Source organism: Lithobates pipiens, unplaced genomic scaffold (assembly GCF_037356315.1).
Source record: "Lithobates pipiens isolate NorthernLeopardFrog02 unplaced genomic scaffold, aLitPip1_a1.2 Scaffold_27, whole genome shotgun sequence".
Taxonomy (NCBI): Eukaryota; Metazoa; Chordata; class Amphibia; order Anura; family Ranidae; genus Lithobates; species Lithobates pipiens.
The window spans coordinates 67,402,762-67,429,183 of record NW_027507788.1 but is presented as its reverse complement, the minus strand read 5'-3'; the positions used below and the strand labels follow the sequence as shown (position 1 = coordinate 67,429,183).

The window sequence follows — 26,422 nt, the reverse complement described above, 5'->3', positions numbered from 1 at the left end:
CCACAATACATAGGGTTGACGTGCACTACTGCTGACCGCTGCCCTATACTGCAGCAGTCCTTCAGCGGTATAGGGACTGACGCACAGTCTGCTAAACACTAATACACAACCTGCTTGGTCCACAAAAGTTCTTATAAGGACTGGTAACTTGGTATAGGGTGCTACGGTACATAGGCCTGAGTGCGTTACAGTCTGCTGTTCTGTAAGGACCGCTATCGGTCCACAATACATAGGGTTGACGTGCACTACTGCTGACCGCTGCCCTATACTGCAGCAGTCCTTCAGCGGTATAGGGACTGACGCACAGTCTGCTAAACACTAACACACAACCTGCTTGGTCCACAAAAGTTCTTATAAGGACTGGTAACTTGGTATAGGGTGCTACGGTACATAGGCCTGAGTGCAGTACAGTCTGCTGTTCTGTAAGGACTGCTATCGGTCCACAATACATAGGGTTGCCGTGCACTACTGCTGACCGCTGCCCTATACTGCAGCAGTCCTTCAGCGGTATAGGGACTGACGCACAGTCTGCTAAACACTAATACACAACCTGCTTGGTCCACAAAAGTTCTTATAAGGACTGGTAACTTGGTATAGGGTGCTACGGTACATAGGCCTGAGTGCAGTACAGTCTGCTGTTCTGTAAGGACCGCTATCGGTCCACAATACATAGGGTTGCCGTGCACTACTGCTGACCGCTGCCCTATACTGCAGCAGTCCTTCATTGGTATAGGGACTGACGTACAGTCTGCTAATCACTAACACACAACCTGCTTGGTCCACAAAAGTTCTTATAAGGACTGGTAACTTGGTATAGGGTGCTACGGTACATAGGCCTGAGTGCGTTACAGTCTGCTGTTCTGTAAGGACCGCTATCGGTCCACAATACATAGGGTTGCCGTGCACTACTGCTGACCGCTGCCCTATACTGCAGCAGTCCTTCAGCGGTATAGGGACTGACGCACAGTCTGCTAAACACTAACACACAACCTGCTTGGTCCACAAAAGTTTTTATAAGGACTGGTAACTTGGTATAGGGTGCTACGGTACATAGGCCTGAGTGCAGTACAGTCTGCTGTTCTGTAAGGACCGCTATCGGTCCACAATACATAGGGTTGCCGTGCACTACTGCTGACCGCTGCCCTATACTGCAGCAGTCCTTCATTGGTATAGGGACTGACGTACAGTCTGCTAATCACTAACACACAACCTGCTTGGTCCACAAAAGTTCTTATAAGGACTGGTAACTTGGTATAGGGTGCTACGGTACATAGGCCTGAGTGCAGTACAGTCTGCTGTTCTGTAAGGACCGCTATCGGTCCACAATACATAGGGTTGCCGTGCACTACTGCTGACCGCTGCCCTATACTGCAGCAGTCCTTCATTGGTATAGGGACTGACGTACAGTCTGCTAATCACTAACACACAACCTGCTTGGTCCACAAAAGTTCTTATAAGGACTGGTAACTTGGTATAGGGTGCTACGGTACATAGGCCTGAGTGCAGTACAGTCTGCTGTTCTGTAAGGACCGCTATCGGTCCACAATACATAGGGTTGCCGTGCACTACTGCTGACCGCTGCCCTATACTGCAGCAGTCCTTCATTGGTATAGGGACTGACGTACAGTCTGCTAATCACTAACACACAACCTGCTTGGTCCACAAAAGTTCTTATAAGGACTGGTAACTTGGTATAGGGTGCTACGGTACATAGGCCTGAGTGCGTTACAGTCTGCTGTTCTGTAAGGACCGCTATCGGTCCACAATACATAGGGTTGCCGTGCACTACTGCTGACCGCTGCCCTATACTGCAGCAGTCCTTCAGCGGTATAGGGACTGACGCACAGTCTGCTAAACACTAACACACAACCTGCTTGGTCCACAAAAGTTTTTATAAGGACTGGTAACTTGGTATAGGGTGCTACGGTACATAGGCCTGAGTGCAGTACAGTCTGCTGTTCTGTAAGGACCGCTATCGGTCCACAATACATAGGGTTGCCGTGCACTACTGCTGACCGCTGCCCTATACTGCAGCAGTCCTTCATTGGTATAGGGACTGACGTACAGTCTGCTAATCACTAACACACAACCTGCTTGGTCCACAAAAGTTCTTATAAGGACTGGTAACTTGGTATAGGGTGCTACGGTACATAGGCCTGAGTGCAGTACAGTCTGCTGTTCTGTAAGGACCGCTATCGGTCCACAATACATAGGGTTGCCGTGCACTACTGCTGACCGCTGCCCTATACTGCAGCAGTCCTTCATTGGTATAGGGACTGACGTACAGTCTGCTAATCACTAACACACAACCTGCTTGGTCCACAAAAGTTCTTATAAGGACTGGTAACTTGGTATAGGGTGCTACGGTACATAGGCCTGAGTGCAGTACAGTCTGCTGTTCTGTAAGGACCGCTATCGGTCCACAATACATAGGGTTGCCGTGCACTACTGCTGACCGCTGCCCTATACTGCAGCAGTCCTTCATTGGTATAGGGACTGACGTACAGTCTGCTAATCACTAACACACAACCTGCTTGGTCCACAAAAGTTCTTATAAGGACTGGTAACTTGGTATAGGGTGCTACGGTACATAGGCCTGAGTGCAGTACAGTCTGCTGTTCTGTAAGGACCGCTATCGGTCCACAATACATAGGGTTGCCGTGCACTACTGCTGACCGCTGCCCTATACTGCAGCAGTCCTTCATTGGTATAGGGACTGACGTACAGTCTGCTAATCACTAACACACAACCTGCTTGGTCCACAAAAGTTCTTATAAGGACTGGTAACTTGGTATAGGGTGCTACGGTACATAGGCCTGAGTGCAGTACAGTCTGCTGTTCTGTAAGGACCGCTATCGGTCCACAATACATAGGGTTGCCGTGCACTACTGCTGACCGCTGCCCTATACTGCAGCAGTCCTTCATTGGTATAGGGACTGACGTACAGTCTGCTAATCACTAACACACAACCTGCTTGGTCCACAAAAGTTCTTATAAGGACTGGTAACTTGGTATAGGGTGCTACGGTACATAGGCCTGAGTGCAGTACAGTCTGCTGTTCTGTAAGGACCGCTATCGGTCCACAATACATAGGGTTGCCGTGCACTACTGCTGACCGCTGCCCTATACTGCAGCAGTCCTTCATTGGTATAGGGACTGACGTACAGTCTGCTAATCACTAACACACAACCTGCTTGGTCCACAAAAGTTCTTATAAGGACTGGTAACTTGGTATAGGGTGCTACGGTACATAGGCCTGAGTGCAGTACAGTCTGCTGTTCTGTAAGGACCGCTATCGGTCCACAATACATAGGGTTGCCGTGCACTACTGCTGACCGCTGCCCTATACTGCAGCAGTCCTTCATTGGTATAGGGACTGACGTACAGTCTGCTAATCACTAACACACAACCTGCTTGGTCCACAAAAGTTCTTATAAGGACTGGTAACTTGGTATAGGGTGCTACGGTACATAGGCCTGAGTGCGTTACAGTCTGCTGTTCTGTAAGGACCGCTATCGGTCCACAATACATAGGGTTGCCGTGCACTACTGCTGACCGCTGCCCTATACTGCAGCAGTCCTTCAGCGGTATAGGGACTGACGCACAGTCTGCTAAACACTAACACACAACCTGCTTGGTCCACAAAAGTTTTTATAAGGACTGGTAACTTGGTATAGGGTGCTACGGTACATAGGCCTGAGTGCGTTACAGTCTGCTGTTCTGTAAGGACCGCTATCGGTCCACAATACATAGGGTTGCCGTGCACTACTGCTGACCGCTGCCCTATACTGCAGCAGTCCTTCATTGGTATAGGGACTGACGTACAGTCTGCTAATCACTAACACACAACCTGCTTGGTCCACAAAAGTTTTTATAAGGACTGGTAACTTGGTATAGGGTGCTACGGTACATAGGCCTGAGTGCAGTACAGTCTGCTGTTCTGTAAGGACCGCTATCGGTCCACAATACATAGGGTTGACGTGCACTACTGCTGACCGCTGCCCTATACTGCAGCAGTCCTTCAGCGGTATAGGGACTAAGAGTTTTGTCACAGGGTGATTTAAAAAATGACAGGCAGAGGAAGAGGCAGGCCCTTCCGCAGGGGTGGTAGGGGTAGGGCAGGAGCAACAGCCTTGAGCCAAAGTGGGAAGTTGCAGAAGGTGCGTTCAATTACTTTAAAGGACGCACCAGACTTGGTTGAGTGGCTCACTCAGCCTTATTCTTCTGCACCCTCCTCATCCTCTCGATCTGCACCCTCTTCTTCACTCTCTGCTATGTGCACCCCCAAAGACACTACCACCAACAACACCACCACCACCACATACCTTCCGCTTGAGTGCAAATGGGGGCCTTCATGCTCCAGTGTTTTAATAGGGACCCCCGTATAAAAAGCATGAGGGTCAAGGACCAGTACTGGGTGGCAACGTACTTAGATCCCCGGTACAAACACAAAATGGCGGAAATGTTACCGCCGTCGCAGAGGGCTGTCAGAATGCAGCACTTCCAGGCCTTGCTTCGAGAAATGCTGCATTCTGCTTTTGCGTGCGCTGGCAGAGGAGCAATTCCCACTCCCAGAGAAGGATTTGCGGGTACCAATCCAACAGCGCCTGCAAGAAGAGGCCGGTTTGAAGATGTGTTGGTGACTTCGGATATGAGGTCATTCTTTCAGCCGACCCATCGACAGGTGTCATCCGGATCCAGCATCAGGGAACGCCTAGACCGTCAGGTGTCCGACTACATTGGGTTAACGGCCGATGTGGACGCTCTGAGGAGTGATGAACCCCTAGACTACTGGGTGGGCAGGCTTGACCTCTGGCCAGAGCTTGCCCAATTTGCAATCGAACTGTTGGCTTGCCCCTCATCCAGTGTCCTGTCCGAAAGGACGTTCAGCGCAGCAGGGGGGATTGTGACCGATAAGCGTACTCGCCTAGCTCACGACAGTGTTAACTACCTCACATTTCTAAAAATGAATGAGGCATGGATCTCGGAGGAATTCAACACATGTGATCAGTAGACCATGTATATGTCTATAAACAATTTTTGGAATCAAGCACACAGACCTTCTTAATTCATTTGGCTCACTTCCCTGACCCAAAAAAGCACACCGTACTATATGCCCCTACCCTCCTCTTTGAAGAGATTGAGCGGTGTCATATTTCTACTGGGGCTGCTTATTATGAGGGGTTCCCACCATCCCTGTGCTGTGCTGACTTCCTCCTGGGTGTTCTTATTATGAGGGGCTCCCACCATCCCTGTGCTGTGCTGACTTCCTCCTGGGGGTTCTTATTATGAGGGGCTCCCACCATCCCTGTGCTGTGCTGACTTCCTCCTGGGGGTTCTTATTATGAGGGGATCACACCATCCCTGTGCTGTGCTGACTTCCTCCTGGGGCTGCTTACGGTGCTGCTGTCAGCGCTGTATGTCACGGAGCTGCTGTCAGCGCTGTATGTCACGGAGCTGCTGTCAGCGCTGTATGTCACGGAGCTGCTGTCAGCGCTGTATGTCACGGAGCTGCTGTCAGCGCTGTATGTCACGGAGCTGCTGTCAGCGCTGTATGTCACGGAGCTGCTGTCAGCGCTGTATGTCACGGAGCTGCTGTCAGCGCTGTATGTCACGGTGCTGCTGTCAGCGCTGTATGTCACGGAGCTGCTGTCAGCGCTGTATGTCACGGAGCTGCTGTCAGCGCTGTATGTCACGGAGCTGCTGTCAGCGCTGTATGTCACGGAGCTGCTGTCAGCGCTGTATGTCACGGAGCTGCTGTCAGCGCTGTATGTCACGGTGCTGCTGTCAGCGCTGTATGTCACGGAGCTGCTGTCAGCGCTGTATGTCACGGAGCTGCTGTCAGTGCTGTATGTCACGGAGCTGCTGTCAGCGCTGTATGTCACGGAGCTGCTGTCAGCGCTGTATGTCACGGAGCTGCTGTCAGCGCTGTATGTCACGGTGCTGCTGTCAGCGCTGTATGTCACGGAGCTGCTGTCAGCGCTGTATGTCACGGAGCTGCTGTCAGCGCTGTATGTCACGGAGCTGCTGTCAGCGCTGTATGTCACGGAGCTGCTGTCAGCGCTGTATGTCACGGAGCTGCTGTCAGCGCTGTATGTCACGGTGCTGATGTCAGTGCTCTGTATTACGGTGCTGCTGTCAGTGCTCTGTATCTCCTGCACCCTCTTGTTTGCCTACCCTGGTCCCTGACCTTCCCTCTCCTCCATTGCCTTCATTAGCTCCATAGTCCTGAATTGTCAGAACAATTTCCCAAATAAAAAAAAAATGCTTGTAGTTATCGATCCCAAATTCACCTCATACATGTATTATGCTATTGTCCAGGTGGTGGGACTACGTGCTACCCCCTAATAATTACCCCGTGGCCGCAAATTCGACCTAAAGGTTTGCGAAATTCGCCTCCCATTGAAGTCAATGGAGCCCGCGGCGAACGGTCGTTTTCGCGAACGTTTGTGTCCGTTCGCGTTTCGCGTTCGCGAAACGTCCCGTCGGAAGTTCGTCCATCACTAGTCTCGAACTTAAGCTCCTTATGCCTGATCACAAGGCCCTCATTCCTGGCCATGAACCTCCCAACCTCTTTATTGGCCTTAACTCGGGCCCTGTTAATCTTAGCCACTGACCGGGCAAGATTATTCGAAAGAAGAAAAGCACTACTAATGAACTATAGTCATCAAGGACTGTCACATTTGTTTTATTTTATTGTACACAAGAAAGTTTGTCACTGAATAATGAAAAGCAGTTTTGTGGTTTGAAAGTAAGGTTTTGGTTTAAAAACATTAGTTGTATTGCACAAGGATAGGCGCAGCCAACATTTTCGATTTTATTTTGAGTGCAGCTGCAAGAATCACAGATTTGGCTGTTGTGTTGATATATAAATTATATATCTAATCTGTATCTGTGCTGAATCTGTGTCTGTAGTGCATGTTCAAACCTTAAAGGGGTTGTAAAGGCAGAAGTTTTTTTTTTATCTTAATACATTTTATGCATTAAAGTGGTTTTAAACACTTACAGACCACTTTGACCTACAGGTAAGCCTATATTAAGGTTTACCTTAAGGTCCATGAAATATATACACGGTTTAGGAGATATTTGCAAAAAGACAAGCACTGCTGTCTACGGTGCATGCGCCGTAGACAGCGATGCTCAGGCGCACTGAGCATGCTGCTGCTCCCGTGCGCATGCGCGGCAGTGACGGCATCGCTGCTCCAGCCACTCACCGGAAGCAGGTGGATGCTTCGTGCTACAGGGGACAGCGGTGACATCACTGGCTCCTGTGTCAGGTAAGTGACACATAATGCATAGTAGCCCATTATGCTTTACCTTTGCAGGGAGACAAAGAGGAAGTAAACCCATCAGGGTTTACTTCCTCTTTAAGCTAAAAAGCCTCCTGTGTGCAGCAGCCCCCCCCCCCCCCCCCCCCCATACTTCCCTGAGTTCCCTCTAGCTCCAGAGATGTTGTAGGAATGTCTTTGCCATCTGTAACTCCCCTTCTCATTGACTGAGACAGCAGCATGGTGCAATTTGCTCCCACTGCTGTCAAAGTCAGTCAGTCAATGAGAATAGAAAGGGGCTGGGTGGCAGCTCCATGTCTGAATGGACACAGGGAGCTGTGACTCAGCTCAGGTGCCCCCATAGCAAGCTGCTTGCTGTGAAGGCACTCAACAGGAGGGAGGGGCCTGGAGAGCCAAAGAGTGACCCGAGAAGAGGAGGATCCGGGCAGCTCTGTGCAAATCCACTGCAACAGAGGAGGTAAGTATAACATGTTTGTTATTTTTAATTCTAAAAAAAAAACGAGACTTTACAATCACTTTAATATAACAGAGTTAACAAGTTATGTGATTTTTTACTCCAGGAGTATATAATGAGTTTGAAAATTCTAGAGAAATGTTTAAATAATGCATTACAATTTAACTAAACCCATTCCATTTTATTCGATGAAAATGATTCTGATTTAGTTTTCAGTCATCTGAATTGTTTTAGTTTTACAGTATATTAGTCATCTGAATTGTTTTAGTTTTAGTGGTATTTTAGTCGACTAAAATAGTGTTAATTTTGTCATCGCAAACATTTAAGCCCACAAAATTAATACTGCTGACAGAGGAAAAGAAAATGCAGGTCTACGGAGAAAACAGTGTGGTTTAAATTGCACAAATATTAGGCGTGGCCCTATAGCTAGTTTAGAATGAACTCCATTAAGGGCGCACGGGCACTGCCCTCTCTGTCACGCCACCCCTCTCTGTGCTATGCATGAATCTATCCATGGGTCCTGGAGCTACCCCCTATAAGGCTAATTTCCGATACCCATCACCTGATTGGCTAAAGGCACAGGCACTCCGATTGGATGCCTAACTGAATGGAAGAAGAGATGCACGGGAGGACAGAGAACCATGGAGGACACAGGAGCCTTCGCCTGACCTGATGCATGTCCCACAGCTCGCCGTCGTTACCCACATCCAGGATGGGGTAATTGTGTGCCGATCAGATGGTGAGCAGGGAGGGGGGTCACAGAGGCTGCATATAATGGGCACAGAGGCTCCATATGAAGAGGAAAGGGGGGGTCTGAGGAGGAAAGAGGGGATTTGAGGAGGAGAAATGTGGGTCTGGGAGGGGGGTCTAAGGAAGAGAGGGGTATTCTAAAAGGGGGTCAGAGGAGGAGAGAGGGGGCCTGAGGAGGGAGGTAGGTATAATGAGGAGTGAGGTTGTCTGGGGAGGCGAGAGAGGGAGGTATGAGGAGAGTATCTGAGGAGGAAAGAGGTGGCTCTTGGGAGTCTGAAGAGGAGAAGGGGGGTCTGAGAGGGGGTCAAACGAGGAGAGAGGAGGGTCTGAGGAGGAGAGTGGAGGTCTGGAGAAGAGAGGAGGGGGGTCTGAAGAGAAGAGGTGGGGTTCTGCACAGGGCAGAAGGGGGTTTGAGGAGGAGAGAGTATAGAGAGGATGTCTGGGGGGAGGTGCTGAAGAAGAGGGGGGGGGGGGGGGTCTGAGGAGGGAGGGAGGCATGAGGAGGAGAGGGGAGGTTTGCAGAGGAGAGAGGTAAGTATGAGGAGGAGAGGGGGGACTAAAGAGGAGAGTGGGGTCTGAGGAGGAGAGAGGGGAGGTCTGAGGAGGAGAGGGAATAGGGGAAGAAGGAAGACAGGGTGAAGATGGAAGCCCTGTCAACAGTGGCAGCGCTCCACTTCGAGGGCTTCATTTTAAGGTAAGTCTTTCATAATGTGCTAGTATGCAAAGCATACTAGCACATCACAACATTAACTTGTAGGGGCCAGATTTTCTTTTTCAAGACTTTACTACTGCTTTAAGTTGCATTAAAAGACCTGTTCCTCACTAAACAGTATTTTTTTTTACTTTTTGCATTGATGTTCCTCCCAAATAATTACTCAGCTAGCAATGCCTTTTCTAAAAAATGGAAAAATTGTGAATTGACTTTTAAAAAGGGCAGAAAACAATTACGCGATTTAGCTGCCTTATGCCGTGTACACACAGTCGAACTTTCCAGCAGAAAAAGTCAGATGGAATCATTTCATTGGATATTCCGATCGTGTGTGAGCTTCAGCGAATTATTATTTTTTTAAATTCTGACGGACCTAGAAATAGAACATGTTTTAAATCTTTCTGACTGAATCAATCTCTATCGGGAAAACCGTTTGTCTGTATGCTATTCCTATGGACCAAAAACAACGCAAGGGCAGCTACTGGCTACTGCCTATTGAACCTCCTTTTTCTAGTCCTGTAGTACGTGTTGTATGTCACCGTATTCTAAACGATCAGACCTTGGTGTGATCGTGTGTATGCAAGTCCGTTTCAGCAGAGCGCTGTTGGAAAAACCATCAGTTGATTCTAACGAAAAAAAACGGTCGTGTGTATGTGGCATTAGACATCATTAGGATACAGGCATTATGCTCATCATTGGCTGATTTCAAGCTAGTGTTACAAACCCTTCTGCGAACTAAACCCAGGGCAGTTTGCTCATGACTACTAGGAGCACTTCTTAATACATGCACATGTGTCAATTTTCATAGCAGCCAATGTATTATACATAATGTGTATAAAAACCGATATGTCCCTAAGCCCTTGTACACATGGTCAGACATTCCGACAACAAAATCCGGCAGATTTTTCCCAACGGATTTTGTCCAAAACTGGTGTTGCATACACACGGTCGGACAAAGTTGCCGGAAAATCCAATCATATGGAACGTGATGCCGTTCGGTCGTTACAATGGGACTATGTTCAGGCTAGTAGCCAATAGCTTTGGTCTCGTAATTTGATCTGAGCATGCGTGGCACCTTGTCCAATCGGAATTCTCTACAAACGAATGGATAAAATCCGTTCGAATCATGTTGTCGGAAAAATTTATATCCAGCTCTCAAATTTTATTGGTCGGACATTCCGACGGAAAAAGTCCGATGGAGCCCACACAAGGTCGGATTATCCGACAACATGGTCCGATCAGGCATTTTCTGTTGAAATTTCCGACCGTGTGTACAAGGGCTAAGATATGTTTAAAATAAAAACATCAACAGATTAACAAACGCAAACAAAAAGACAGCTTTCATAAATGTTTCCCACTATATTTTCCCCTTAAGAGCTTTGCTTTTCAACATTCCCATCATACCTTGGTTTTGTCCAGTTAGGTCCCAGAGAATTCCATAATTCAAGTTCATTTTCATCTAAACACTCATTTAGAAAAGCCACAGCTTCCTTGGTTAGCAATGGACTCTTAATTTCAGCAGGGACATCCACACCTCCACAACTGTCCACAAGCTGTATTCAGACACAAAATAATATATCACAAACAGAATAGAAAACAAAAAAAGACATGAAGTTTATATAAAAGGAAAAACTTATTTTAGTTTTGGAAACAGTTCAAAAGGGTTAGACTCTATGACAACTGACTTTAAAAGAGAAGTTTGGGGATACAAAAACAAATAAATAATCATAGTCACCTAGATGGCTGCACTGATCCCAGCTGCATCTGTCCCTGATGCTTTTAAGACCTCTCTGCTCTGTCCACTCACTAAAGCACTGGGCCGTGCAGGGGGCTAGAGCGGCTGGCTCAGTCTCTCAGCGATTTGCTGGGAGGCTGGGTCAGGTTCCGGTACAGGCATCTGGGTGGATCCTGACTGGACCGGCTGAGTGACATCAGCCGACAGCAGGCTTTAGCACACTGCCCGCTGAAAATGGGTCATAGGAGTGCAGAATGAACTGCTCTTCTGTAAACAATAAGGACTAGTATGGCCAAAAGGGTTTTGCCCCTTTTTCTCCTTTAATTGTAGTGTGGGTACATTTACACCTCTGTTTGTTTTGGTGACCATTGTCACTGAGAGAGAAAGTAATGTGTCATGAAAGCAAGAGGTGAGGGGGAAATCTTCCAATGGGAACACGTCATAGTGAACATTTTCAAGATAAAAATGTCTCTTACTTTGAGAAGATTTCCTTTCACTTGTTGCATCTCTAAGACAAGAAGTGGATGAAAATCTCCCTAACAGTGCACAAACAGCAAATAAGAGGGAAAAAAAGGAGGCAGAGTTACCCTTCCTTACTCTCTGAGTTTCAAAATATAAAATAAAAAAAAAACCTTCTGGCTATACAAACAATTAAATTTAACAAGGTACACAGATTACTTATAGCAGGATATTAGCCATAGGCCACACTGACTGAACTTGTTAGCAAGGCATATTTTTTTTGTCTTGTTTTTGAAAATCTGAATACTCTAACAATTTTACATACGTCTACTTACTTACGTTGAGGATGGATCAGTGCTTTTCCAGGCACTAATGTACTGCATTTTAAAGTACATAAGATACTCAGGTCCACTCCCAGGAGAGTGAAACTTTATTCCACATTTAAATGCAAAGCAAAGTTGTAATATAACAGTAATAATAGTTGTAAGAGTCCATCCCTAACTCAAGGTAGATTAATCACCATCCAGTGGCAGAGAAGAGTAAAGCCGCGTACACACGGGCGGACTGTCTGGCCAACTTAGTCCGTCAGACAATCCGACGGACAATCCGTCATACTTTCGAATGAACGGACTTGCCTACACACGGCACTTTTTGAGCGGACTAATACGGCGGACTAAGTCCGCCATACTATCCGCCCTACTTTTGAAATGAACGGACTCGCCCACACACGCGGAGGAAAGTCCGCTTATTTGGAGCGCGTATCCAGGTAGGCGGGGCCCGCGACGGAGACGTCGCTGACCCCGCCGCCTGGTATGGACTTAAAGGGGAACCCCAACGCCGGAAAAAATCGTCGTGGGGGTCCCCCCAAGTCCACAACAGACCCTTGTCCGAGCACGCTACCCGGCCGGCCAGGAAAGGGGGTGAGCGAGCGCCCCCCCTCCTGAGCCGTACCAGGCCGCGTGCCCTCAACATGGGGGGGTGCCTTGGGGAAGGGGGGGCCGCGCGGCCCCCCCACCCCAAAGCACCTTGTCCCCATGTTGATGAGGACAAGGGCCTCTTCCCGACAACCCTGGCCGTTGGTTGTCGGGGTCTGCAGGCGGGGGGCTTATCGGAATCCGGGAGCCCCCTTTAATAAGGGGGCCCCCGGATACCGGCCCCCCACCCTATGTGAATGAGTATGGGGTACAATGTACCCCTACCCATTCACCTGTAAAATAAAAGTACAAAAAAAAACACAACACACAAGTTAAAATATTTTATTGCACAGCTCCGGGGGTCTTCCGTCTTCGGGGGTCTTCTCGCCGGACTCCTCCGCTATCTTCTTGTAGCTCTTTTGCTAGCGGAGGAGTCCAGCTTTCTTCCTCGCCGCCGGCCTCTTCTCCCGACTTCGGGGGTCTTGTCCCCCTCTTCGGTTCTTCTGCCGGGCCACCGCGCCTTCTTATAGCTCTTTTACAGGCGGTGGCCCGGTCTTCTGTCGCCGCCTTCCGTTCTTCTTCTTCTTCTTCTTCCTCTTCTTCTTCTCCAGGAGATGTTGCCTCGACGCTCTCTCCGGCCACAATGCCAGGGACGCGCTCCGCTGCCACTTATATAGGGACAATGGGGCAGTGTCACATGGCTTTATGTCACATGGGTTGGTCACATGGGTTGATGTCACATGGGGACTATGACATCGTAAGGGGGCGGGGTCACCATGTGACCAACCCATGTGACATAAAGCCATGTGACACCGCCCCATTGTCCCTATATAAGTGGCCGCGCAGCGCAGCCCTGGCATTGTGGCCGGAGAGATCGTCGAGGCAACATCTCCTGGAGAAGAAGAAGAAGAACGGAAGGCGGCGGCGACAGAAGACCGGGCCACCGCCTGCAAAAGAGCTATAAGAAGGCGCGGTGGCCCGGCAGAAGAACCGAAGAGGGGGACAAGACCCCCGAAGTCAGGAGAAGAGGCCGGCGGCGAGGAAGAAAGCCCGACTCCTCCGCTAGCAAAAGAGCTACAAGAAGATAGCGGAGGAGTCCGGCAAGAAGACCCCCGAAGACGGAAGACCCCCAAAGCTGTGCAATAAAATATTTTAACCCTGTGTTGTGTTTTTTTTGTACTTTTTTTCACAGGTGAATGGGTAGGGGTACATTGTACCCCATACTCATTCACATAGGGTGGGGGGCCGGTATCCAGGGGCCCCCTTATTAAAGGGGGCTCCCGGATTCCGATAAGCCCCCCGCCTGCAGACCCCCGACAACCAACGGCCAGGGTTGTCAGGAAGAGGCCCTTGTCCTCATCAACATGGGGACAAGGTGCTTTGGGGTGGGGGGGCCGCGCAGCCCCCCCTTCCCCAAGGCACCCCCCCATGTTGAGGGCACGCGGCCTGGTACGGCTCAGGAGGGGGGGCGCTCGCTCGCCCCCCTTTCCTGGCCGGCCGGGTAGCGTGCTCGGACAAGGGTCTGTTGTGGACTTGGGGGGGACCCCACGCTGATTTTTTTCGGCGTTGGGGTTCCCCTTTAAGTCCATACCAGGCGGCGGGGCCAGCGACGTCTCCGTCGCAGGCCCCGCCTACCTGGATACCCGCTCGAAATGAGCGGACTTTTCTCCGGGCGGGAAAAGTCCACTCATTTCAAAAGTAGGGCGGACTGGCACACACACGGGCGGATTGTCTGCCGAAATGCGAGTCCAGCGGACAGTATTTCCAACATTCCGAAATACTTAGTCCGCCAGACTGTCCGCTGAAAAAGTCTGCTGAAGCCCACACACGAGCGGACTGTCCGCTGAAATGTGTTTCAGCGGACTAAGTTGGACAGACAGTCCGCCCGTGTGTACGCGGCCTATGACATCAGTGTTTTGTGACAAAGTACTGAAGTCATCCACAGTAAGAAAATATTAACCACGAAGATCCCCAGTTATAGAAGCTAAATGACTATGTATTCCATAGTCCAATTAAAGCAACACAACTGTCTCAGTCTTGGTTCAATGGATTAAGGACTCTTCTTTAATTCAAATGGAACAAACTGTCAGTTCAGAGCAAAGGTTAATATTTGCCAACTCAGGCACGACAGTTCTTTGACAGATGAATCAGACAAGGAATCTATCTCAGAACCCTCAAACTCTTCTGCAGGCATGTATTTAGTGACTAACTCCACTGCACTGTTTGCCCTAGGTATTCCACCAACTCCTGGCATGGCTCTCCCAGGGGTGATGCCTCTCTCCAGTTCCAGTCAGGTGGTGTTCTGCGGTATGCCTCGACCACGGCCCTGGGAAGCCTTTACATAGCTGACCTTCTTCTGGACAGGTTCAGGAGTCACAATAACGATGGAAGTAGGATCCTCAGTAGCAATAGCAGCAACATCTTCAAACAGGGCATTCACAATGGGGGATGTAAGTTTTTCAGCAGGAGCAAGAGCAGCAGCCTCCTCCATAGCGACATCTGTGGCCCAATTAACTGTAGGCATGAGGTGGCACAGTGGGGTGTTCACAGCATACAGTTACTCCTCACAATGCAGGCAATAAACAAACGGGCGGAGGTGTATAGCCAGTCCTTCACACATGTGACACAGCATATCCAGCGCTTTCTGGTCTCCAACTGTGTACAGCACATAACGACTAGGGACGGGAGAAAAGTTTGTCCCAAGCATGAGTTCGGGTTGTGCATTTGCCTGTTCGGCCGTTTGCCGAACACCCAGATTTCCAGGGCGTTCGCCAAGACGAACACCCTGCAATACACTGAGCGCTGCACAGTGTATTCTGTGCTCTGTTTGGGCAAAGCTCAGTCGGTGGCAATCGGCCCCTTACTGCGATCTATAATCAGCCAAATCTCCAGGCTGTTTGAGCACGGGAGGATGTAAATGGACGCCTTCCCGGCAATTAAGGCCTGCGCTGTAGCCGTCTTTCAGTTAAATATTCAATCTCATGCACAATCTCATACTATAACCTGTGGTACTAGTGACACTTACTGGCAACAGGGAGAAATGCACAACCCAATTGAGCTTAGGGAAAGGCCAGATATAAACTGTACAATCAGTCTGAGCTGTCTACAGCCCAGCCAAAAACTAAATTTGTATTATAGCCCCAGTTTAGGACCAGGGGGCTGCATATGTAACAATTGCAAGGGTTTTAGAGTATTTTACCGAAGTCTCCTATACAAACTCACATCTGCTATTGCAGTTAAGTCCTAGAGCATTGTGTCTAACCTAGCTTCTAACCTACTAGAGATGCCATTGTACCAGGCAAAAATGGAGGAACACAAGACTAGATCAGGCTAAACAGGACACTTCCAAAATACACTATAATATAACCTTCATTAACCGAACAAGAACAATGCCTGTGTCTACTACCACCCCCTTCAAAGTTATGTTTATCAGAATAATATGGAGGACAGTAAAAGCCTTACTGAACAAGCCCCCTCCAGAGACTTTGTATGCAGCAGCAAAATTAACTACTTTTTCTCTTTAATGTCACCAAACAATAGCCTGTTCTTATAAATCTCCTGTAGTATTCCTCCATGGGTATTTCTCAACTGAATGGGACTATGAGTAATGAAATCTATCGGCTATTTCTTCCAATACCCACAAGAAATTCCCCATGGATTTTTGACTCCGAGACAGACCAAAGGATGTTACACCTCGGATCTATATTAATGATCAGATGGCCCATGAAGAGAAATTACCCCTTATCACCAATGCCCTCGCCTCCCCCACCCCCACCTCATTATCCTTCTCTCCTTTTTTAAATTCTCAGTTTCACTGTTTCTTTTTCCTGGTTTCCTTTAAATGTTTTATAGCCCACTAACTCCAAGAAGCAATGCGAGATGCCCTACCAACCTACGTTACACCTTAAATCCTTTGTTTTACTCTCAATATCATACAATTCTAAGATACCTACATATTGTTTTACAGTTTAATGATATGTGTAAGGTATCTTTAGTTGTAACAAACTTGATAATGGCACTTGCTTGCGATATACAATAACATACGGTAGATAACTGTCTCCAGATGTATCATGTTGGGGCTTCACCTTTCTCTTATTTGTATGGAAAACATTTAACAAAAATATTGAACAAGAATAATTTGGTGGAAAACTTTACAAACATGCTGTTTCAACACATGGAAGCACACAAATCGAAATCATGCAAAACAGGCCAACATACTTTCATTAAACCTTCATTAACAACTGAAGAACCAAGAATGGTGTCTGCTTCCACTACCATTCACCTTTATGTTTGCTTCCAATAACATCTACCTTTAGGTGTATGACAAGCTGTACCCTGCATTCTCATGCATGCATGACAATTTGTTAAAGCCCAACTCCGTGAAAGTGAAAAAAAAATGATACCTTGCATTGTCCGCCTTCTACGCTAAAAGGGTAAATGCTCCTTATTCCCTATCCGGGGAATTGCAGAGCAGGTTCTACAACCTGTTCTATAACTGTAGGCAGCTATATATACCATTTTCCCAGAACAGCAAACAAAATACTAAAGCTGTCCATGAATGGATCAAAATTAGATTGGTTCAGCAGGGACTGGCTGAATTTTGCCTTCTATGGCCATTCCTTCTTGACAGAAGTTGGATCCAACAATTGACTTCTGTTGAACAGGAATTTGGGGAAAATGTAATTTGATCAGCAGTTGCAGCCTATGCAGCAGCTCTCAGCCACTGGGCAGAGAGTCTAGAAACTCCAGCATCAGCCTTTCTTCTTTGCATATCCCTGCAGCTTCGGAGGTGCTGGAAGGCAGGGAGGTGTGTTTTTAGAACCGTAAACTCTGTCAGTGATCACCACTGGCATGGGCTTTGCATGGTGGGTCTATCCCTGTTGCTATTTTTGTTATCTTGTTTGAACCTCTTGATATTTATACTGTGTTTGCTATTTTCTGTCATTTATGTAATTTTTCTATTGTTTGTTCTTCCGTATGCCCCGTTTGCTTTTCTTGGGTCTGCTCTCCGTGCTATTTCCTTTATTGAGTGATATTTAAGTGGGTTCAGTTAGGATGTAGAAATACGTTAATTGAAAGTATGATTAACCTTTAGACCCCCAGCAAACCTGTAGATTGAAGTAATGAGCGTTTTACAGCTTATTATATTATTATTATTTAGAATACCACCCTAATGCACATGTACAGTTAGTGTCACTAAACCTACGTTGCGATTTACAATAACTTTTAGACACAGGGCTTATTTTAACCACATTTCCTTGCTCATTAACCTGGAAAAAGCAACAGCAGCAGTCCTGTAGTGTCAAAGACTAGGCAACCAAACATTTTTAGTCTATGGATTGGATGCACTTTGAGGTGTATAATATTCCTGTTGCTAAACAATATAGGTTTCGGAATAGTTTTAACCTTTGCTTACCGTTTTAAGTGGCCCAAATAAAAAGTGAACAAGCTCCACAGAACTGGGATTCATAATATTATTTTTCAGTCTTGCCTGGAGAAAGAATTACAAGAAATAATTGGTCAACACTATTAAAATGAAACCATGTTTTATCCATACTGTATATATGTAGTATTTTGTTCACACCAATAAGCAGAAGCAATATTTAAATTTCTGGGCAGCATCTTCATACTCTTCCAGCTTTGGAGGCTTTGCACGGACAGTCAGTAAACCCTCTGTGGAAATATGAAAAAATAAAAATAAATTATATATATATATATATATATATATATATATATATATATATATATATATATATATATATATATTATATTTATATTACTTAGATCTACTAGGTCTGAACATTATCACATTCAAACATTTATGGATAAAAGCAAACACATCACAAATTTTTATTTTGGCTCTACATGGTTATTGGCAAGCTGAATCAGTTTGTGGGCCTCCAGTTCCCGCTCCTCATTTCAACAGAAAATCATTGTACTAACTTCACTTTTAAATTCTCCATAATGTATGCAAATACATTTTCTGGGAATTTGTGTAAAATATAACTACTGTATACAGGGGCGGATCTGGGGGGGGGGGGGCAACGGAGCAATTGCTCCCCCTGAGAAAACATTACCAACTCCATCTCTGAGGCCAAACGCTCCACGGTTGGGAGAACTCACAGCCATTACAAATCGGCACTGGACTCTCCACCCCCTGTACCACCCGCAGCAGTTTTCCAGACTCTCTCCTGCAGGCTTCTGCTTGAGTGGGCATGATCCTCCTGGTTTCTGCTGCATAAGTGTGTGGGATGGGGATGTGCTTGATCCCCGAGATCGTGGCTACCTGGAAGAGGGAGGTTTGAGCAGCCGAGCAGAGGGATTCAGCGAATGTGCATGGAGGTAAAAATCATCTAGCAGTATATCGTGGATTTGTTTACAAGCACCTTTATGCTAAGTCTGCTGAGATACAGCAGCTTAGCATAGAGGTGCTGTTAGCTGACAAATGTGATTGCATCTCCTAGCACAGTGAGAAATTGGGCTCATTAAAGCATTGTGACTGACCCCTGGTGTGTGCCCTTTCAATCCCCCCAGTGTATACCCTCCTGATCCTCCCCTGGTGTGTCCTCCTGCCCTCCCAGCCCCCTGGTTTGTGCCCTACTGACCCCCCCCAGTATGTGCCGTTCTGACCCCCCTGGTGACACCTAGTCCTTTGCTCTACTGATCCCTGTAAACTGTCCTATATTCTAATGACCTCTGTACACTGCTCTTCATCCCACTGACCCCTGTAAATTGTCCTGTTGCCCCCTGTCCTCCGCCCTACTTATCCCCTATCCTCTGACCTCTGTACACCATCTTACTGACCACTATACACTGCCCTACATCCTACTGACCTCTGTACACTGCCCTCCATCTTACTGACCTATGTACACTTCTCTATATCCTACTGACCTCTGTACACTACCTTACATCCTACTGACCTCTGTACACTACCTTACATCCTACTGACCTCTGTACACTACCCGACATCCTACTGACCTCCGTACACTGCTCTTAATCCTACTGACCTCTGTACACTCCCCTACATACTACTGACTTCTGTACACTGCCCTACATACTACTAACCTCTGTACACTCTATGATATGTTAAATTCAGTTCTGTAAGCAACACCTTATTTTTGGGCAGAGCCCCTCCAGAGACTAGACTCTGGACCCACCCCTGACTACAATATACTGCACTATACTATAACCAATCATAAATATAATGTTCTATTCAAAAGCAAAATACTTATTAAACAAAATGTTTTATTTATTTTTTATTTGGATAAAATATATAGTTTTGGATAAAATATAGTATGTATTTTGTCATGTCTCCTGAATAGTAGATTTTTTTATTTCCTGGGCTGAGGGGCAATAAAAGTAAAGAAAAATTCTCCCAATATCCCCAAATTCTCCAAAAGATCCCTTCATAAGCAGCCCAAATAATATGCAAGTTTCTCTCCTTCTACAATGGAAGGAAACTGCTTGATTTTCCCCATTACCACAGTCAGTGTTGATGGAGGAATCCCTCCAGCAGCGCTCCTGTGTTCTGCCCGGGGAGGGGGCCTTCCCTGCCAGCAATGACAATGATCGCTGCTGGCTTCTATAGCCTCTGTCTGGCTGTAGACAGCTGTCATCTTCCCACTGGAAGATAACCCGTCTGTTGCAGTGCTATTGACATCTATAACCAAAATTTTGGATTTTTTTCTCACTTTCAATCCTGGTAACCATGGTCACCAGAACACAGAGAAAAACACAGACAGCAGGAAAAAACAGACACAAATTCTAACCCTTCCATATTCCTTCTAGAAGTTAAATAAACATTTTTGAGGTAGGTAAATTTTAACCATGATGATGAAACCCTAACATTGATCTACACTGTACAATATAGAGTAAGCCATGCGCTCAATCAGTATGCCATTATGGGGGAGGAGAGGTAGAAGATATGTGATACAGACATACATAGTTTGTGATAGTGTTAGGAATTGGGAAGCATATCAGCTACCAGTCCTGGAAAAGTGGGTAAAATCTTGAATTGGTAATAATAAGGTGTAGCCCTGACCCCCGAAGGAGCCGCTGAATTTATTGGGCTTACTGTTACCTTCTTCACCTCGTATGTGTCTAGGGGTTTCCCACGGTAGATAGCCCAAAAACTGCAGTGACTGACGACAGATCCACTTAAAGGGATTTTTATTTGCGAAAAATAGTTAACAACACAGTCTCTCAATATAGGATAAGGTGAAAAGTCCAGGTACTCTTGTCTATAAATTCCTTATGAAACAGTCTCTCACTTTGAATAAATCCAGAGAATAACCATTCACAACTGGATCCTCACCCCAATTGGATAGTCCTTCTCTCACCAGGCCTAGCAGCCAACAGGGTGCTTTAAACAGGAATAAGTCTCTGCCACAGACTTTGTTATCGAAAACCTGAGGGAAAACTTAAAAGCTTGTAAAACACTCATGTGGTACCAGTATCTTGCAGCTAGTCCGGCAATACCGCACGAGATTGGATTCACTTGGGTCCTTCAGCTTTTCCAGGCTCTTCTTGAGAAGCCAACCCTTGCGTGGTCTTCTCCCGAAGAGTCCTCCCCTGGATAACTTCCCAGTTGCTGGGCCTCTCCACTAACCGAGACGGCACAGGACCACCTCTGAATCCTCCTTTCAGTTTCCTCGCCTCGGGCTAGCCAGCCCCGAGACGTAAAGACGGTTGGATGCGCACCCCAGGCCATGGATGTCCTGAGGGCTGGTCAGGAGGACCAGGACCATGCAGTCAGAACATACTTCTGGACCAGAAACCCAAAATATGTGACATCCACACCTTAAGTACCCCCTCTCAGAAAGCACAGCAAGAGCGACACTCTCACTGGGCTGGTTCCGGAAGAAAGTAACTTTAATGCACCCAAATAGACTGTGTTTCATGCCTGCCAAAAGTGACAGCACTCCCCATGGCCAGACAGAACACCCTGCAGTCCAGTCAGACTGATTCTGAAGTCAAAAATTTAGAACAATTAGACCCAAACCAAGCTACGGTTTTGAGGGTAACATTAAATTGCAAAACATATAGCGTGTGCTCTTCAGGAGCAAGCGCTACAAAGGTGATCCATTTTCAAGGTCCTATTTACACCTGAGAGGCATGACCAAGCATGCGTGCGCTTTTTGTGTGTTTTTCGGTGTGTCACGCTTAGGGCAGCCTATTAATTTCAAAGGGCTGCCCTATGTATGAGAAATGTGCAAAAAGGTGCCCAACACATTTGTAAAAATCGCACTTTGCCAAAATACATAGTACTGCAATACAATGCGTTATGTTGCGTGTGCTAGCAAGATGCATTGGGGCACCATTTAGAATTATTAGAATGACTTCTCATTTAACTAAATATTCTGCTTTCAGTCAGACCTCCTGTACAGGCATACCCCCCTTTTAAGTACACAATGAGGTTAATTTACTAAAGCTGGAAAGTGCAAAATTAGGCTCACTTCTGCATAGAAACCAATGCGCTTCTAATCCCAGATTGAACAATTAATTTTTGGTAATAAAACCTGGAAGCTCATTGGTTTCTATACAGAAGTAAGCCTGATTTTGCACTTTCCATCTTTAGTAACTAAACCCCATTGTGTACTTAAAAGTGCGGTATGCCTGTATTTTACTTATGTCAATTTCAGCCTCTTATTTTTCCTTTAATATTCTTTTTAAGAAAATATTTCTGTAACTTGGGTACACTGTAAATATTAATTAAGGTTACCTCCGGCTTCTGGTTTCTTGCTTCTTCTTGATTTCTTTCTTTGGTTGAGGACTTTAAATGCTTCAGCTGATTTCTGGAGCTTCCCCATGAAAAGTTCAATGTCATCAAAGCAGTGATTCAGTAGATCCTGTGCAAAACACATATAGCAAAATGACATTGACAACACTGTGGTGCATGGAACACAAAGATGTTTTAACTCTTTAACTGCCAGGCCTTTCACTCCACTTTAAACCTAAGCCGGCCAGATGCACACCATACATTTTCTGAGAGTAAAGGACTGGTAAAATAAAAGGATTGTAATACTAATTTCTTGATCGTACATCACGGGACACAGAGCCTTCATTACATAGTGGGTTAGATAGGCACCTTCGGTGATTGGACACTGGCTAACCCCCAATTAAGAAGAATTCCTCCCCTATATAACCCCTCCCATATGGGAGGTACCTCCGTTTTTTCGCCAGTGTCTAAGGTGGTTGGTCACGTAAAACATGTGCTATGAAGAAAGCTCTATGCAGGTCCCTGCAGGGGCCTAAGGGCTATACTAACCGGATCCATATCTCGGACTGATATTTGACTCCCAAGGTGATATGGTACCCGGGCCTCGTCATCCGAAGAAACAAGGTTTTGCCTGTAAGTCCTCTCCCTGGGAAGACTGGGCTCTGGGAAAACCAGACTTGGTGTACAGTGGCACAAAAGTTCTGGCAGAGTCTTTTATAGGTCCAGGTAAGAGGTTCCCCTGAGAAGGAATGCCAAAAAATCCTGAAGGTTGGCACAACACTACCCGCCGTGATGGGTGAAGATTGGTAACTGTCAGTTTTCAGCAGTTCCTGCGGCGGGGACAGGTAAGAGAAGTTAATCCTATATAAATTGTATATTATGGATTTCTTCATAAGAGTAGTTGCATGACTTACCTGGTTTCCGCCACTAGAGGGAGTGAAGAGCAACCTGGTGTATACTTACATGCTTTTCCAGGATACACGCTCAGTGAAGCCAGTCTCCGGGCGGCTCACATCCTCTGCTGCAGGCTCTGAAACAAATGGATAATAAAGGGATCCCACGTAGTCTGGGGGGTCCCGCGGAGCTCAGAGAGTGGTCCTCTTCCTTCCCCTCGTTCACCGCCACCGACAGCATGTCGCGTGCGCAAGGGGGCGCAGTTTTAGCAAAACAGGGGGGTGTGGTTGCGGGGCCGTGCACGTGCGGCGTGCACGGCACTCCACTGTGCAGGCGCTAAGCGGTGATTTAAAGCCCAAAGCGCCAGAGCATCCTAAGGGATCGGATCCAGGCAATCCTAAGACACCTACTCAGCGTCAGGTTGTGCAGTCTAAGCATATATGTATATTGTGAGACTTGTAAAACAACAGTGATTGCATCTGCTTTGTAGCTTAGGACTATGTCTCCCCGTAAAAGGGTCTCAGGAGGAGGTAACAAAGGCACTAAAAAAAATCACTGCCTACACCTAGGGGTGCTAAAGATGCCTGTAGGTTACTATCCCCCCCGCAAGACTAGAGCCAGCCTCACAGGATGAGTCAGTGCCCCTGTCAGGTTTTGCAACCTCTCCTAATATTGCAGCCCCAGCGTATGTCACAGAAGACTCCCTTAAGGCTTCATTGGAGGGTTTTGAAGGAAGAATTATGAATTTTATTTCAGCTTCCTTAAAAGATAGCAGAAAAGGGGGCAGATCCCCTCCCTCTGCTGTGATTCCTCTTTCAGATGATTCCTCTGACAATGAGAAAAGATCCCTATCATGGGATAGGGATCAAGAGCAGTCGGATGAATCAGAAGAAGAGGAAAGAGTCTCTTCCTCTCAGGCACTCAAAAAGCAGGTCCAATATTATACTGAATTGGTACATACCACTTTCAAAATGCCTGCTGCTGAGGCCGCTACATCCTCTGTTTCTTCCCTGGGGGTCAGAAAAATCCCACAGACTGCTTTTTCCTTTCCAATTTATCCCTTAATGGATAAATTGCTGTATGAGGATTGGGGGCATCCCGATAAAGTGTTTTCTCCTCCTAAAAGGATTTCGATGCTTTATCCTCTGGAGGAAAGTTTCACCAAAAAGTGGGAGGTCCCATCCATGGATGCGGCTGTTTCTTGTGTGAATAAAAACCTGACGTCTCCTTTGGATAATGCTTAGGTATTTAAAGATCCAACTGATAAGAAGCTGGAAACTTTATTGAAAGCCTCCTTTTCCATGCCTGGCGCTGTGGTACAACCTACAGTCGTAACTGTGGGGTTGTGTCAGTTCCTCAAGGAACAAGTTAATCAAATGCTTAGCCTCCTTCCCAATGAGGAAGTGGAGAATTATGCAGATCTTCTTCAGGTTTTGTGTTTAATGATTGATGCAATTATGGATTCCATCCAACAAGCATCTCGTTTATCTCTCCTGTTGGTGCACATGCAAAGGTCCCTGTGGCTCAAAAATTGGGCAGCTGAGCTGTCGTGTAAAAAATATTTGACTGGATTCCTGTTTAAAGGGGAACGATTATTTGGGGATGACTTGGATAAATTCATCCAAAAGATTAGTGGGGGTAAATCTATTCTCTTTCCAATCAAAAAGAATAAATGTCCATCATTTAGGCATTCTCTTTCTCCATTCCCTGGAGCATCAAGCTCTAAGCTGTAGCGACGGCCTTCCCAACCTTCCTCTAGAGGAAAGGCTCAAAGTCACGCCCAGGGGCAGAAGAAGACTTGGGGGCAAAAGCCCGCCAAGCAGAGCCACAAAGCTTCCTTGTGAAGGGGCGCCTCTGCTGGAAGGCTGCTGCAGTTTTCAGAAGCCTGGCGGGAAGAGATTCAGGACAGTTGGGTAATCTCCTCAGTAGCTCTGGGCTACAAGCTAGAGTTCCAGGAGATTCCACCATCTCGCTTCCTAAGGTCAAGGGCCAAGGATCCAAAGATCCAGCAAAGTGAAGACCGCTACGTCTGGCCTTAGATCACTTACTATCCCAGGGGGTGATAGTAGAAGTGGACCCAAAAGAACAGGGTTCAGGGTTTTACGTCAGACCCATGCTGGATCTAAAGGATCTGAATCAGTTTCTACACATTCGATCCTTCCGTATGCAGTCAATACATTCTGTGGTCTCCTCCCTACAAGGGGGAGAGTTTATGGCATCAATAGATATCAAGGATGCATATCTTCATGTGCCGATATTTCCCGCTCACCAAAAATACCTAAGGTTCGCATTAGATCAGAGCCATTTTCAATTTATGGCCCTGCCTTTCGGTCTCGCTACAGCTCCTTGAGTTTTCACAAAGATTCTAGATCCTCTCTTGGCAAACCTAAGAGCTCGGGCATAACCGTGATAGCTTATCTAGACAATTTGCTGCTCATAGAGCAGACAGTAGCACACCTGAACCACAGTGTTCTCAAAACAGTAGAGCACCTGAAAAGTCTAGGTTGGATTATAAACCTAGAAAAATCATCCCTGCAACCTGCTGGGTTGGAATATCTAGGCATGATCAGACACCGCTCAGGGCAGGGTGTTTCTACCAGGGCCAAAGGTCATGACAATAAAGGTTCTGGTTCGCCTAGTGTTGAGCAGAAGGAGTTCCTCCATTTGGCTATGTATGAGACTGTTAGGGAATATGGTCACCTCCTTCGAGGCCGTTCCATTCTCCCAGTTTGATTCAAGGCCTTTGCAGAGAGGTATCCTTGCAGCTTGGAAAAAGCAGCCCCAAGTCTTGGATCTTCCTATGTGTTTGTCCCCAGGGATACGCAAGAGTCTCATTTGGTAGTTACAGACCAAAAATCTGCTGAAAGGCAAAACTTTTCTTCCACTTCCATGGAAAATCGTAAATTACGGATGCCAGCCTGACAGGCATGGGAGCAGTGTTGGAAGAGGTATGCACGTAGGGAAGATGGTCCACGACCGAAAAACTCCTGCCCATGAATAGTCTGGAAATTTTGGCACTTTACATGGCCCTCATGGACTGGTTTTACAGACTGCAGGGTCACCCTGTTCGTATACAGGCCAACAATGCCACGGCTGTGGCTTATATCAATCACCAAGGTGGCACCAAAAGTCTGGATGCACAGAGAGAGGTGAATCGCGTACTTGCTTGGGCAGAAAGGCATGTTCCTTGCCTTTCTGCAGTCTTCATCCCATGAGTAGAAAATTGACAAGCAGATTTTCTAAGCCACCAACAATTATGCCCAGGAGAAAGGGCTCTACACCCAAACATATTTCAGACCATATGTCACAGATGGGGTACTCCGGATGTAGAACTGTTTGCATCCAGATTCAACAAGAAGCTGGACAAGTTTGTGTCGAGAACAAAAGATGTACTTGCTCAGGGGTCAGATGCCCTGACAATTCCCTGGGATCGGTACAATCTAATCTATGCCTTCCCACCCAAATTCACTTCTGCCGCGGTTCCTGGGAAGAGTCAAGAG

At 46.8% G+C, this 26,422-nt stretch overlaps 1 protein-coding gene across 3 annotated transcripts in view; it reads right to left on the bottom strand.

Annotated features, from left to right (window-relative positions):
• Positions 1–26,422, bottom strand: part of EPS8L1 (EPS8 signaling adaptor L1) — a 304,222-nt gene that overhangs the window by 65,815 nt on the left and 211,985 nt on the right. For all 3 annotated transcript variants that reach the window (XM_077457059.1, XM_077457060.1, XM_077457061.1), the window contains 4 exons: positions 22,032–22,158; positions 17,895–17,983; positions 17,727–17,801; positions 10,607–10,755 (listed from right to left, as the gene is read on the bottom strand). In XM_077457059.1, coding sequence (XP_077313185.1) covers positions 10,607–10,755; positions 17,727–17,801; positions 17,895–17,983; positions 22,032–22,158 — 440 coding nt within the window. The remainder of the gene's footprint in view (positions 1–10,606; positions 10,756–17,726; positions 17,802–17,894; positions 17,984–22,031; positions 22,159–26,422) is intronic.